We start from the raw sequence: 16354 nt of genomic DNA, 5'->3' as shown, positions 1-16354 counted from the left end.
CCCGTCTCTGTCCTGCAAACTTCCGCATGGGCAGGCTTCTGTGCGCCGCTGCAGCCCATGACTGGCCTCAGCAGTGATGCGGCGCAGGACCTAACCTGCTTGGGGACACATCACCGCAGAGGCCAAGGCCTGCCATTTGCTGCAGTGGCGCACGTGACCGTATGTGGCCAGAAGTTTACAGGGGGAGTGTTTTTTTTTTTTTTTTTTTCAATACGCGCAGTGCACTGCTGGTAAATGTTAAAAAAGTCCAAAAAGCTGGACAACCCCTTTAAGAAGCAAGCCTTTTTGAAATTTTTCCGTCATCATATTCCAACTAGCATCCCTTTTTATTTTTCGGTCAGCAAGCTGTGTACTATTTTTCCACTGCCCCGTTTTGGGGTACACACCTGTGTAATATTTTGCAGCTAGCGCTGACCCATTCAGTCCTGTGGGGCCATGCGCACATCTGTGTGTCCGGTCTGCAGATTCTAGAACATTTCCTATGCTATGCCGTATTTCTACAGATGGGAGTGAGGAACGCTCGGGATCCATGGAAGGTCTCTGGTTCAGATTAGCGTTTTTTTCTTCACGCATCACTTCTGCGTTGCGTGAAAATCGCAGCATGTTCTATATTCAGCGTTTTTTCATGCAATGCAGGCCTCATTGAAATGAATGGAGCTGCCTGAAAATCGCATGGCATCCGCAAGCAAGTGAGGATGCGATGCGATTTTCACTGATAGTAAGGAGACGAGGGATAAGCGACCCGGGACCCCATTTACTTTATTATTTTCCATTATAACATGGCTATAATGGAAAAAATTAGCATTCTTTAATACAGAATGCAAAGTCAAATGTCACTTGAGGGTTAAAAAATAATAAAAACATAACTCACATCGTCCACTTGATCGCGCATCCGGGATCCTCTTCTTTGTTCTTCTTGAGGGACCTGCAAAAGGACCTTCGCTGACATCATCACGCTCACCCGGAACAATACCTCACTTGCATTTCTATAGAGATGTATTAATGCCGGATCCGGTACCAAGTGATCTAACGGATCCAGAAAAAAAAGCTTTCCATTTGCCTGCCGGATTCTAGCAGAGCTAGTGTGAAAGTACCCTTAGATGAATGAATATGTCTTGTCTGTTCCTTCTGCTTGAGACATGCGATTGCGATTATACATATATTTAGCGTAAATCCTGTGTTCTGGCCTAACATAATCACTATTTCTGTATTGCAGGAAATACTGTTCATGACTTGTGACAAGCAAATACAGCGCCGTGACCCTGAGAAGTGAGGGGACTATTTAAGAAGGTAATACAGTTTATTATCTAATATATAAAGCTGAGTGTATGTGTGTGTGTACGACCGCTAAAGGAATCTGCACCGTCACATTTACAATCACAAAATTTGGCACACAGGTACATCAGGTGTCCGGGAAGGTTTTAGCTCTCTAGGACATACCGTTCCTGAGATATTCCCAAAAATACTAATATGGCACATCACATGACCTGCATTAGCCAATACACTACGTGCAGAATTATTAGGCAAATGAGTATTTTGACCACATCATCCTCTTTATGCATGTTGTCTTACTCCAAGCTGTATAGGCTCGAAAGCCTACTACCAATTAAGCATATTAGGTGATGTGCATCTCTGTAATGAGAAGGGGTGTGGTCTAATGACATCAACACCCTATATCAGGTGTGCATAATTATTAGGCAACTTCCTTTCCTTTGGCAAAATGGGTCAAAAGAAGGACTTGACAGGCTCAGAAAAGTCAAAAATAGTGAGATATCTTGCAGAGGGATGCAGCACTCTTAAAATTGCAAAGCTTCTGAAGCGTGATCATCAAACACACAAGCGTTTCATTCAAAATAGTCAACAGGGTCGCAAGAAGCGTGTGGAAAAACCAAGGCGCAAAATAACTGCCCATGAACTGAGAAAAGTCAAGCGTGCAGCTGCCAAGATGCCACTTGCCACCAGTTTGGCCATATTTCAGAGCTGCAACATCACTGGAGTGCCCAAAAGCACAAGGTGTGCAATACTCAGAGACATGGCCAAGGTAAGAAAGGCTGAAAGACGACCACCACTGAACAAGACACACAAGCTGAAACGTCAAGACTGGGCCAAGAAATATCTCAAGACTGATTTTTCTAAGGTTTTATGGACTGATGAAATGAGAGTGAGTCTTGATGGGCCAGATGGATGGGCCCGTGGCTGGATTGGTAAAGGGCAGAGAGCTCCAGTCCGACTCAGACGCCAGCAAGGTGGAGGTGGAGTACTGGTTTGGGCTGGTATCATCAAAGATGACTTTGTGGGGCCTTTTTGGGTTGAGGATGGAGTCAAGCTCAACTCCCAGTCCTACTGCCAGTTTCTGGAAGACACCTTCTTCAAGCAGTGGTACAGGAAGAAGTCTGCAAGGTAATAAAAACAGGTTTTTTCATGCAGGACAATGCTCCATCACACGCGTCCAAGTACTCCACAACGTGGCTGGCAAGAAAGGGTATAAAAGAAGAAAATCTAATGACATGGCCTCCTTGTTCACCTGATCTGAACCCCATTGAGAACCTGTGGTCCATCATCAAATGTGAGATTTACAAGGAGGGAAAACAGTACACCTCTCTGAACAGTGTCTGGGAGGCTGTGGTTGCTGCTGCACGCAATGTTGATGGTGAACAGATCAAAACACTGACAGAATCCATGGATGGCAGGCTTTTGAGTGTCCTTGCAAAGAAAGGTGGCTATATTGGTCACTGATTTGTTTTTGTTTTGTATGTCAGAAATGTATATTTGTGAATGTTGAGCCTGCAGGTATTTCTCTTCATATCCCAACTGCCATACACATGGTCACATATCGCTAGGATTTCTATGTTTCTACAGTTGCAAGAAAAAGTATGTGAACCCTTTGGAATGATATGGATTTCTGCACAAATTGGTCATAAAATGTCACAACAATAGACAATCACAGTCTGCTTAAACTAATAACACACAAGAATTAAATGTTACCATGTTTTTATTGAACACACCATGTAAACATTCACAGTGCAGGTGGAAAAAGTATGTGAACCCTTGGATTTAATAACTGGTTGAACCTCCTTTTGGCAGCAATAACTTCAACCAAACGTTTCCTGTAGTTGCAGATCAGACGTGTACAACGGTCAGGAGTAATTCTTGACCATTCCTCTTTACAGGACTGTTTCAGTTCAGCAATATTCTTGGGATGTCTGGTGTGAATCGCTTTCTTGAGGTCATGCCACAGCATCTCAATCGGGTTGAGGTCAGGACTCTGACTGGGCCACTCCAGAAGGTGTATTTTCTTATGTTTAAGCCATTCTGTTGATTTACTTCTATGCTTTGGGTCGTTGTCCTGTTACAACACCCATCTTCTGTTGAGCTTCAGCTGGTGGACAGATGACGTTAAGTTCTTCTGCAAAATGTCTTGATAAACTTGAGAATTCATTTTTCCTTCGATGATAGCAATCCGTCCAGGCCCTGACGCAGCAAAGCAGCCCCAAACCATGATGCCCCCACCACCATACTTCACAGTTGGGATAAGGTTTTGATGTTGGTGTGCTGTGCCTCTTTTTCTCCACACATAGTGTTGTGTGTTTCTTCCAAACAACTCCACTTTGGTTTCATCTGTCCACAGAATATTTTTCCAGTACTGCTGTAGAACATACAGGTGCTCTTGTGCAAACTGTAAACGTTTTTTTGGACAGCAGTGGCTTCCTCTTGTTTAGTGTTTTACATATCGTAGATTCGCTAACAGGGATGTTAGCATATGCCAGAGACTTTTGTAAGTCTTTAGCTGACACTCTAGGATTCTTCTTCACCTCATTGAGCAGTCTGTGCTGTGCTCTTGCAGTCATCTTTACAGGACGGCCACTCCTAGGGAGAGTAGCAGCAGTGCTGAACTTTCTCCATTTATAGACAATTTGTCTTACTGTGGACTTATGAACAGCAAGGCTTTTGGAGATACTTTTATAACCCTTTCCAGCTTTATGCAAGTCAACAATTCTTAATCATTGGTCTTCTGAGAGCTCTTTTGTGCGAGGCATCATTCACATCAGGCAATGCTTCTTGTAAAAGCAAACCTAGAACTGGTGTATGTTTTTTTTATAGGGCAGGGCAGCTGTAACCAACACCTCCAATCTCATCTCATTGATTGGACTCCAGTTGGCTGACACTTCACTCCAATTAGCTCTTGGAGATGTCATTAGTCTAGGGGTTCACATACTTTTTCCACCTGCACTGTAAATGTTTACATGGTGTGTTCAATAAAAACATGGTAACATTTAATTCTTTGTGTGTTATTAGTTTAAGCAGACTGTGATTGTCTATTGTTGTGACTTAGATGAAGATCAGATAACATTTTATGGCCAATTTGTGCAGAAATCCATATCATTCCAAAGGGTTCACATACTTTTTTTTGCAACTGTATATCAAGAACAGAGCCCTACAAGGTGTGGCTGGAGGACTCCGATCCGGCCACCACCAAGCCGGCTCCCTATAGAAGTGAATGGGAGCGTACCGCGCATGCTCGGCCCCCGCTCCCATTCATTTCTATGGGGCTGCTGGAAATAGCCGAGTCAGCACTCGGCTATTTTCCCCGGCCCCATTGAAAATGAATGGAGGGCGGCTGCGCTGTGCGCCCTCCTTCTCTTATGGGGCTCCGTTCTCGATATAGGTGCGGGTCCCAGCGGTGGGACCCGCACCTATAAGACAATGGGGGCATATCCTACCGATATGCCCCCATTGTCCATGTTGAGACAACCCTTTTAAAGGGGCAGGGGGCTGTGGATGACACTGTTAAGGGAGCGGAGTGCTGTGGAGGTCACAGTTAGGCTCCATCACATGTCCATATAATGGGCCCGCATCCGTTCCGCAAATTGCGGAATGGGTGCGGACCCATTTATTCTCTATATGGATGGAATGGATGCGGAGAGCACACTGTGTGCTCTCCGCATCCGCATTTCCAGAGCGCTCCCCCGATCTTCCGGTCCGCGGCTCCGGCAAAAAATTGTACATGTCCTATTCTTGTCCACAATTGCGGACAAGAATAGGCAGTTCTATGGGGGTGCCGGCTTGGTGTATTGCACTACGGACATCTGAATGGACCCTTAAGGGGGAAGGTAGAGTGGCCATTCAGGCCACCCTCAAAAGACAGACTTAACCCTGCCCCCAAGTCCTGCTAAACCATGCCCCAACCCAGTTAGGCCACACCCACTCCACAGCTGACAGGGATTGAAAAATGAAGGTAAAAATCAACTTCTGTCAGCTGCAGGGGTGGGAGGGAGGGTGACTTTCTCCCTGCAGCTCACACTCAGACATCACAGTGCTGCTGTCTGAGAGTGAGCTGTTCAAAAGGACATCCCTGTGTCCATCCAGGCCCTGCACCGGACAGGAGGACAGGGAGTCTGAAAGCCGGACTGTAAGGTCTAAAACCGGACCTCTGGCCACCCTAGGGGCAGGCTGATGTGGAGGTCACAGTTAAGGGGATGGTTTGCTATGGAGGTCAGTGTTAAGGGGGTGGGTATTGTGGAAATCACTGTTAAGGTAGGGTCACCACATTTCCTAACTGCCATTCAGGGACACAGAGGGATAGCAGAGCAGGGAGAGGCTGGTGCTGCTACTAGGGGGTCATACCATGGCAGAGTAATAAAGCCCACCATAATGCTCCCCCAGTAGAAATAATTCTCCTTATAATGTGACAGTGCAAAAAATACACCCTTGTAATGCCCCCAGTTGAGCTAATGTCCCCATAGTGCCCCCATAATATGCCAGTATAAAATACCCCTATATAGTGCCCCCAGTAAATGCCCCCATAGTGCTCCTCTCCCCCCTCCCTCCTAGTGCCCCCATAATGTACCAGTATAAAATGCCCCATATATAGTGCCCCAATAGAAGCCCTCAGTGTCCCCCATAATTTGTAAGTATAAAATACCCCTTCTCAGTGCCCCCGTAGATGACCCCATAGTACTCCTCTCCCACCTTCCCCATAGTACCCACCATAATGTGTCCCAGTATAAAATGCCCCTATACAGACCCCCCATATAAAAAAGCTGTTCTTTGTGGCCTCAGTTGATGCCCCTATAGTGCCCACCAATAATGTGCCAGTAAGAAGTGCCCCCAATGTGCCAGTAATAAGTGCCCCCATAGATGTCCCCCAATAATGTGCCAGTAGCCAGAGCCCCCTCCACCATCATGTGCCAGTAGCCAGAGCCCCCCCCATCATGTTCCAGTAGCCTGAGCCCCCCCATCATGTGCCAGTAGCCATAGGCCCCCCTATCATGTGCTAGTAGCCAGAGCCCCCCATCATGTGCCAGTAGCCTGATCCCCCCCCCCCATCAACATGTGCCAGTAGCCATAGGGCCCCCCTATAATGTTCCAGTAGCCAGAGCCCCTCTTATCATGTGCTAGTAGACATAGCTCCCCCTATCATGTGCCAGTAGCCTGCCTGAGCCCCCCCATCAACATGTACCAGTAGCCATAGGCCCCCCCCTATAATTTTCCAGTAGCCATAGGGCCCCCCTATCATGTCCCAGTAGCCATAGGCCCCCCCATCATGTGCCAGTAGCCACCAGTATTGACAAAAATAAAAACACTTATACTTACCTCCTTGGCAGCGATGTGATGCAGGCCTCTTCCGGCCTGTGTCCCGCGCTGTACGGCTCAGGCGGCGCGGTGATGTCATCACGCCACCTGCACCAGCCTCTGATAGAAGCGCTCATCTCCGTGTGACTGTCAGTCCTGCCTATATAGTTAGTTGCGGGCCGGCGCGGGGGGGGCCTCTAAGCTGTCACAATAGCAGCGGTCGGCGGCTCAGGTCATTCCGGGACACTGCATTGTCCCGGAATGAGGGTGACCAGGACCCGGAACAGACTCTCCAAATGCGGGACTGTCCCGGGCGATCCGGGACCTGTGGTCACCCTATTTGGGTACTATGGAGGTCACTAATTAAGGGGCGGCCGCTGTGGAGGTCACTGTTAAGCGGGCCGGATGCTGTGGAGGTCACTGTTGAGGGGACGGGCACTGTGGAGGTCTCTGTTAAGGGGGCAGGGAAGCGTGGAGGTCACAGTTAAGGGGACGGTCCGCTATGGAGGTCAGTGTTAAAGGACAGGGTGCTGTAGAGCTCACTGTTAAGGGGGTGGGGTGTTGTGGAAGTCACATTTTAAGAGAACGGTGCTTTGTGGAGGTCACTGTTAAAAGGGGCGGGTTATTGTGGAAATCGGTGTTAATGAGACGGGGTACTGTGGAGGTCACTAATAAAGGGGCGGCCGTTGTGGAGGTCACTGTTAAAGGGGAGGGCGCTGTGGATTTTACTGTTAAGGGGGCAGGCCGCTGTGGAGGTCACTGTTAATGGAGGAGGGGACTGTGGAGGCTACTATTAAAGGGGCAGCGGGGTACTGTGAGATCACTGTTAAGGGAGCGGGGTATAGTGGAGGTCACTGTTAAGCAAGCGGGATACTGTGGCAGTCACTGTTAAAGGGGCAGTCACTGTGGAGGTCTCTGTTAAGGGGGTCGAGAATGGTGGAGGTAAGTTAAGGGGACTGTAACCTATGGTCAGTGTTAAGGGGCAGGTGCTGTAGATTTAAAGGGGTGGGGTGCCGTGGAACTCACTGTTAAGGGGGCAGGCTGCTGTAAAGGTCAACGTTAAGGGAGTGGGCTGCTATGGAGGTCCCATTTTAAGAAGAAGGCGTACTGTGGGGGGCGGTTAGTGTTCAGGGGTGGGGGTCTTTGGATGAGGTGCTGTAGAAGTCACTGTTATAGTGGATACTGTTGATATATTTTAACGACACACACAAACATTAAATGAAATAGATGAAATATACTCAGCTAGTGTATAATATTATTATAAGGACATAATATACAGGAAATATATAACCAGCTTTGCATACTGCGGCTTTGTGGAGTACTTGGGCAAAGGACGGTTAGGAAGTTGCCTATTGATATATTCCAGCCTGCTTTTGCCGTGAGGCTAATAATTCATTTATAATAAAAAGAAGTTCTCTCCTAATATGGCCCTCCACTACAGAGATCGATAACAGATGTGGTTTGTTTCCATGTTCTTCTAAAGAGCCTCTGTCAGCATGGTCAACCCTATTTAACCAGGCATATTGCTGATGAAAATGATATCTTATTTATCTTTGTAGGAGATATGAGGATTTTTATCTTTATACAAATCAGGCAGTTGGAGCACCAAGCAGCCGGCTGTAGGGCTTTGAGCACCGCTACATTTAGGCCCCTAGTGCTCATTGCACTCTCTCTCCCCTTAAATTGACAGGGCTAATATGCCTGTCTAATGCTGCCTGCACTGTGACCAACTTAATAGTCATTCATCGTCCATATATTATAAGGAGTTTTTAGTGTCAGTGGGTTTTGCTATGGCCTATATGTGTGCAATCATTGGTGGCAGCAGAGCCTCTGCAGAGGGGAGCGAGCGATGTGTAGGAACACTTACCTTTCCATCCTGCCAGCAGTTGCAATCCTCTGCTATGTGTGAAGCCGCCGGCGGGACAGTCCACCTGGAAGTGGAGTTGCTGGTTGCTTCACACATAGCGGAGGAGCGCAGGTGCCGGCAGGATGGAAAGGTAAGTATTCTCTCCTTCCCGTACAGCGCTCGCTCCCCACTGCAGAGGCTCCGCTGCCACCAGTGATTACATACATATAAGCCAGAGCATGTTATCAAAATCATGCATTCCTAGCAGAACGCCCTGACACCAGTGACTCTATAACATACACAGTTGGGTCACATTATTATGACCACATCCGACTTTCGATGTCGGCAGCTCATAGCTCATGACGGCCACCTGTGGTGAGCTGGCTTGGTGGGTATATAAGGTGTGCGATAGGCGGTCTGCACACTTATCCCTCATTGCTGTCATGGGTTAAAGAGGCAATTTATCAGAGTTGCAAAAAGGGATGATTATTGGCTTTCGGGCCAAGGGTGGCAGTATTTCTGAAACTATGGTTTGTGAACTGTTCGTGTGCTGCTGTGGTGAAAGTGTATGGCGCCATTGTGAATAAGCAATGTGGAAACTGCAGAGCACCACATGCCACTGATGGGAGAGGTGAATGTCAACTGCGAAGGTGCTCAAGGGCAGACCAACACACTACAGTGGAGCAGAAGAGGGGGGCTACCAGAAGTGTGCATCACAGACAGCAGCTAGACGGCTGGGAGTGAGTCGTTAAGGTCCTGGTAGGTTGTCACAGGTATCTGGAGGCACAGCTGCTGGAGGGGGGTGGGATCCACAGAGCGAACACGATGATCCAGGTGGTCCACATATGCTTAATTGGGTTAAAGTCTGCGGACCAGGGTTGTACTTGGAGGTCTTGGTCATGCTCTTCCTACCAATGTTGGACATTTCTTGCTGGAAGATCCCATCCACCCTAATTGGCCTGATAATTGCGCAGTGTAAATAGGGGCTTAAGTGGCGACATTTCCTTCCATCCTGCCTTCTATTCATAAATGATCACTGCAGAGGAAGGAGCTCATTGGTTATTACTGCCTCCTGCCCCCCGGTTATAGGTTATATCTGTGTGACTGGTGCCCTGTAATAACCAGTAAGCACTCATTAGATAACCCTTTAATGACCAGGCTTGAAACATTTTTGTGATTTAGCGCATGTGGTGGTTTAATGGTTGTAACATTTTCATTTGTTGGACTACCAGAATGATTTTTGCTATTTTTTTTTAATGTGACATATAGGGTTTTTAAATGTTTTATTACCTAGTTTTAGCTATAGGGGAAACTTTTTTAAAAGTAATAAAAAAAAATAAAAAAAAAAAAAAAAAAATGTAGCTCTTTATCCTTTAAATATGCAAAGTGACAGGAAAGTAAATTATTAAAATGGGTTTCTTATTTTGTACTGCCCATTTTGATACATAACATGTATAGGTTAATGTGCCCAAGGCAATAACGGTGATGGTTTTGGTTAGTGTGGGCAGTTATGTTTTTTTTCTTTTATTTACATTTTATTATATTTTTTACTTGTTTGTTTCAGCACATATGTCCACCAAGATTTCATTAAAAGATTTCTGGGGGACCCTGACGCTTTTTTTTTGTATTTTGCACTTTTTCTAACAGGGGTTAACAGCCACCTGCCGGAGCTTTGTACACGCGAGAGCCGATACGGCTTCCTTTATTTTCGGTATAGAGTTCATTAAGCGCTATGCACCGAAGAAAGGAAGAGGCAGAAGTGGTAATAAACCGCTTCTGTCCTCGGTGTCCCTGGCTGGCACTGACAGCCCGGGGTCTGACCTACAGGAGCTTTCATCCTGCTCTGTACACATAAGGCAGAAACACAGATGGCACAGGCAATCTGCTCTTTTCCTGTCCAGCATGAGAGGCCACAAACCGTGGCTATGTGGACCACACATTGTGCAGCCCTGCCTTCAGGGTGTGCTCACACGGCTAAAATCAGTAGCGGAAAACAGGTTGTTTTTGGCAGCAGATTTGTAATTTGGTGGTGTTTTTCGAGGATTTTTTACAAACATCTTAGAACAGTTTTTAATTGAGATTTGTTTAGTGCTTCCCCACTGACTTCTATGAAGTAACATGTCATTGCTCAAGCAAGGTTGCACCCACCTACCAAACATTTTTGCTGCCTTTGCAGACATGAGTGCACTATGATTCCACATAATCTTAATACTTACGTACAGTCTTAATTACATTTATGATTTACAGATACATGAAGGCACATTTTTATACTCATTATGCCCCAGAATTCTTATGGGGAAAATGCATGTCAGGAGAGGTGACAGATGCTCCTTATTTGTTGTTGTGTCTGGGTCACACAGGTAGGATTTTGGTAGGTGTTTGCTTGCTATGAACCTGTGATCAGAATGAAACCGCTAAAAACTGTGCTCTTGTTTCTTCTTAGTAATGGAGCTTCCATGTTTGCCCCTGAAAAGTATGCTGGAACCACCAAAGCTCTTACGTAGACCTCTTCCTCCTAAAATCCTACCTGCAGTCAGTGGAAAACGGCCAAACCCAATCCAAGAGACAGGTAATGTGAATAGTGCCCGTAGTTCACCCCAGTATGTGTTTTGCCCAGTGCCACACACAGGAATGTAACTAGTAACTATGGGGCCCTATACCATCAGCTGGGATGAGGCTCATTTAGGTATGGCTGCTGCAGACATCATTTACATTGTTCTGGCAGTCAGAGACTAGAAAGACCATTAAACCTTTGTTTAATCCTTTGGAGATCCTTAGTGTAAACACCGGATCCACTCCCTATATCTCCTGGACCCTGTGAACATGACATGCCGTCTAAATAGAAGTCCATATCCAGCATTCGTCTTGATGAAGTAAAAACAACACTTCTGTGGATGTTTCGTATTGATTTTTAACTTGATGGAATAAAGCGCTGTTTTAGAAATAGAGTTTTTATTACAAGGATACATAGTTCCACTAATACCATTCAATTTAGTTTCCTCCCTGCATCGCCGGCTATCATGAATGGATTCCTATTTTAACAGGGTCTTCCGACGCTGTGCTCCCGCAAACAGTCCGTAAGACACATAGTGAGGACTCCTCTTAGGGTCTATTCACACGTCCGTTTTTTCTTTCCTGATCTGTTCCGTTTTTTGCTGAACAGATCTGGACCAGATCTGGACCCATTCATTTTCAATGGGTCCTGGAAAAAAATCAGACATTGTGCTGTCCGTTTTTTTTCAGGACCCATTGAAAATGAATGGGTCCAGATCTGGTCCAGATCTGTTCAGCAAAAAACGGAACAGATCAGGAAAGAAAAAACGGACGTGTGAATAGACCCTTAAAGTGCTTTGCTTTATGTGCATGCGTTCAGGAGTCCTCTGTATGCATTTCACAGATGGTCCTTTACACAATAGAGTCCTTTACACAATACACTATTTACTGTGGTTTGGGGGGTGTTTTGGGGCAGACGGATTCCCTTTAAAAATGTAGTTTGAGATTAATAAAGAAAATTTCGAGTGTCGTGAGAAAAAAGTAATGGAATAAGCATACATTAAAACCTAAACAAATAAACCATATACATTGTTTTATTTGTTTTATTCAGGAATTCCTCATTTCTACACAGAAAACCAGCCAGAGATCTCACTGGTACAAAGATCAAATCATGAAAACATTATATCCAACTATGCTGTGGAAAAGAAGGACCCACTCATTGAAAGTATGTATCTGTTTAAAGATCTGTTTTCAAGCACCTAGCTCCAATCTGTGGCATGTGGGAGAGGCACAAAAGCCAGATGGAAAGTGAAGTTTTTTAGCCACATGAAAACTCAAAAATCAAATCATGTCGTGTACGATGATTGTGTGATGCCCCTTGTTGATGCCGACGTGCCAGTTGTCACCACTTGTCACAAACTGAGAGGGACAGAATCCTTGAACTTAGAGACATTGGTTTATCACTCCAGGAGATTGCTACGTGCCTAGGCCAAGATGTCAGCACTGTTCAACATTGTGTTTCCCGGTGGCAGGGAGAACAATAACAAAGTGAAATGACAGCAAGGAGTGCACAGAGGTGAACCTCTGCACGTATGGATCGTCTGATTAGAAGGACACCTAGTAATCCATTCTGTACTGAAAGTGAAATTGCACATCACATCCCAAGCCTAGGGCGGCAAACAGTGTCTATACAAAACATCAGAAGGTGTTTTGTATGACACTGGGCTAAAAGCCAGATGTCCAGCTATAGGTGCTCCATTGACTTCATAAAGAACATATGGGACAACATTGGTTGACAATTGCAAAGAGAGCTCCACAGCGGATCTTGATGATTTGCGTGCCCATGTGCATTCAGCTGGACAGAAAATTCCTTAAAGGGGTTCTGCAGTTTGTTTAAATTGATGATCTATTCTCTGGATAGATCATCAGCTTCTGATCGGCGGGGGTCTGACACCCAGGACCTCCACCCATCAGCTGTTTGAGAAGGTAGTGGCGCTCCAGCAGCACCGCATCCTTCTCACTGTTTACTGCTGGCCCAGTGACATCACAACTAGTATCAACTAGCATGGGCGGGGCTAAGCTCCATTCAAGTGAAGCGGTAAACAGTGAGAAGGCCGCGGCGCTGCTGGAGCACCGCTGACTTCTCAAACAGCTGATCGGTGGGAGTCCCAGGTGTCGGACCCCCGCCGGTCAGATGTTGATGATCTATCCAGAGGATAGATCATCAGTTTAAACAAACTGCAGAACCCCTTTAAGAATCTCATTGATAGCATGCCAAAGTGTGTAGATGCGTGTATTTCTGCACATGGAGCCCATACTCAATACTGAATAAATTTAGATGTTTTGAATATTTTATTTCCATTTTTGTATCATTTGCATTTCATTAACATGCCTACCGATCTTGTGATATCCATGATTCCACGACTTTTCCGTCTTGGTATGGCAGTTTCAACTTTGAGCGGTGTAGAAAAGACCTATTACCACCCTTTATTCATCGTAGTACTCGTGTCGAAATCTTTGGAATGCTGCATGTACAATAAACCAAAAATTAAATAAGAAATGATTAACTTATTAACCAATATGTGATAACTAAGCAATTACTTGTGTTTTTACTTAGCAGATTGGATCCTTGACCAGCAAGCCCCTACACCGGCTGCAAGTAGATTACAGAGCGATGATTATCCATTACACTGGGACAACGTGGGCATATTGAGCCGTAACCAGGGACCACACAAGTATGCTATCTCCGAGCAAACACAAGATGTAGACTTAATGCACACTGGACCTGCAGACTTCCTATCAAAGAGACACCACAAACAGCGAGTAGTAAATGTTCTGTCAAATGAAAAGGAAAGTCCTCCCTCTCAACTTCCGATTCCAGAATTTACCTTTAATGACATTATTGCAAAACCAGGTACAGGATATCTCCAGACAGGAAATGTGAGTGATTTGTTAAGGAAGCAAACAGTCTCCAAATTGCACTACAGGATCATGGAGGACAACATTGCAAGGTCACAGCAGAAAACACAAGAAAAGGTTCACAGCATGGTATTGTCATCTCATAACCTACCTGAGATAGCCAAACGAATCCCACCACGGCTACAGCTTGCTCTTGGTAATAAATTATGGGCATTGTATAGTGGAAAAATGTTATTGGAATTTGTTTGATTTGAGAATGCCAACTTATGTATTCCGACTGCCGAAAAATTCTGAAAACTGACCATGTGACTACCATTATTAGACAGCATACACTGGAGGATGCTTACAAGTGATGCCGGAGAAAAATCCAACGTTCCACGAATTATAGTGTCGATTTTTGCTGGTAGTATTAAAAAGTACGAGAGACATTACCAGCTATATTTTATCTGCCAGGCACTTGAGCCTGGGAAGCGTAGTAGCTCAGTGGTTAGTATTAATGCTTTGCAGCACTAGGATCCTTGGTTTAAATATTACCAAGGCCAAAATCTGCATGGAAATATGTAAGTTTTTCCCATGTTTTTGAAGATTTTTCTCCAGCAACTCTGGTTTCCTCCCACTCTCCAAAAACATTACATCTATCTACAGCAGGCATGCTCAACCTGCGGCCCTCCAGCTGTTGCAAAACTACAACTCCCACAATGCCCTGCTGTAGGCTGATAGCTGTGGGCCAGGCATGCTCAACCTGCGGCCCTCCAGCTGTTGCAAAACTACAACTCCCAGCATGCACGAACAGCCTACAGCTATCAGCCTACAGCAGAGCATTGTGGGAGTTGTAGTTTTACAACAGCTGGAGGGCCGCAGGTTGAGCATGCCTGCTGTAGGCTGTTCGGGCATGCTGGGAGTTAAAGTTTTGCAACAGCTGGAGGGCCGCAGGTTGAGCATGCCTGATCTACAGAATAGGTGATAAATGTGGGATCACTGGGGCCTCGCTGATCACAAGAATGAAATTTGCGAGCCTTTCGTTACTCGCTAAGTAAATTCTAGTGATTGTAAACATTTGGGCCTCCAGCAATCAGTAATTAATCACCTATCCTGCCGATTAACAATTCGATTTATTTTAAGGGTTTGTCTCATAAAGAAGCTCTGTCCATATGTCCTACTTCGGCCCATACACCCTATACCATGAGTCAGAATGGGAAGCTGCTGTGTAAGAGCGTTTTTTTACTTTAGCATTTCCTCTGCTTTCTGGCCACAGGAAGATGAATATGTAGCAATGTCCGTGTCAACATCTAGTGCGAGATAGAGAGGAACAGTTTGTATGGATTCATTTATCTCTCACTATAACCAATTGTCTGGTGTGTTTTGTTCTAGATGAATATTTAATAGTTATTGTAGATTTTTGAAGCTTACGTTGTAGTTTCATTTTTCACTACAATGGCGTAAACCACTGGCAGCATGACATTTCAACAGGCTCCCTGGTTGCCCAGTTACAAAGTTCAGCCGTCCTCAGATCAGTTGCTTGCACACCGCTATGGTTTATTCGGAAACGCTGCCATGTTTCAGAGAAAACATAGTTTTAGGGTCCATTCACACGTCTGTTGTTTCTTTCCTGAACTGTTCCGTTTTTTGCTGAACAGATCTGGACCCATTCATTTTCAATGGGTCCTGAAAAAAATCGGACAGCACAATGTCAGATTTTTTTTCAGGACCCATTGAAAATGAATGGGTACAGATCTGGTCCAGATCTGTTCCACAAAAAACGGAACAGATCAGGAAAGAAACAACGGACGTGTGAATGGACCCTTAAAATGAGCAGGGAATGCGTCGAAGAGTCGCCACCGGCTTCTCACCGCCTAGCACTGCTTGATTGACAGGCCTCTCTCTGTTTGTATTTAGTCCTGCCAGTCAAGCCGAGGTGGGCAGGAGAAGCCAGTGGTGAGTCTTCCATGGCTCTTCTATCCATTCCTATGCTGCAAACATAGCTGACAGGTTCCCTAATATAGTCATACTAAGAGATCATGCACACAAACGTATTTTCTTTCCGTGTCCATTCAGTTTTGTTTTTTGCGGACCGTATGCGGAACCATTCATCTCAATAGGTCTGCAAAAAAACCTAAAGTTACCAGGTGTACATTCCGTATGTCCTTTTATTGTCTGCATTAGGCCTCTTTCACACGAACATAAGGGCTCCGTGCCCGTGCTGCGGGCCGCCTACGGCTGTTCCGCAATTCACGGGTCACCAGCTGTGTGCATTCCTCATCACGGATGCGGACCCATTGACTTCAGTGGGTCCGCACTACGGAGTGCTTCTGTGGTGTTCTTTTCCGTGCTTCTGTTCCGCAAAAGATAGAACTTGTTCTATCTTTTTGCTGTATGGATAGATCGTGGACCCCATTCAAGTGAATGGGTCTGCAATCCGCATGCAGCTGCCCCACGTTCGGTGCCCGTGCATTGCTGACCGCAGAACAAGCACGCAGCCCTTATGTTTATGTGAAAGAGGCCTTACGGACAAAGCTAGTACTG

The 16354-nt window shown here is 45.6% G+C and overlaps 1 protein-coding gene across 5 annotated transcripts in view; it reads left to right on the top strand.

The window, feature by feature from the left end:
* The window catches only part of LRRC63 (leucine rich repeat containing 63), a 64196-nt gene that overhangs the window by 22085 nt on the left and 25757 nt on the right, over positions 1 to 16354 (top strand). For 3 of the 5 annotated variants that reach the window (XM_044287013.1, XM_044287014.1, XM_044287012.1), the window contains exons 2-5: positions 1217 to 1290; positions 10863 to 10988; positions 12024 to 12137; positions 13530 to 14027. In XM_044287013.1, the coding sequence (XP_044142948.1) occupies positions 10865 to 10988; positions 12024 to 12137; positions 13530 to 14027 (736 nt within the window). In that variant the 5' untranslated portion in view covers positions 1217 to 1290; positions 10863 to 10864. The remainder of the gene's footprint in view (positions 1 to 1216; positions 1291 to 10862; positions 10989 to 12023; positions 12138 to 13529; positions 14028 to 16354) is intronic. The other 2 variants (XM_044287016.1, XM_044287015.1) reach the window with 2 other exon arrangements.

Source organism: Bufo gargarizans, chromosome 3 (genome assembly GCF_014858855.1).
Source record: "Bufo gargarizans isolate SCDJY-AF-19 chromosome 3, ASM1485885v1, whole genome shotgun sequence".
Lineage (NCBI taxonomy): Eukaryota > Metazoa > Chordata > Amphibia > Anura > Bufonidae > Bufo > Bufo gargarizans.
The sequence above is the reverse complement of the archived record's forward strand: the minus strand, read 5'-3'. Positions and strand labels throughout refer to the sequence as shown.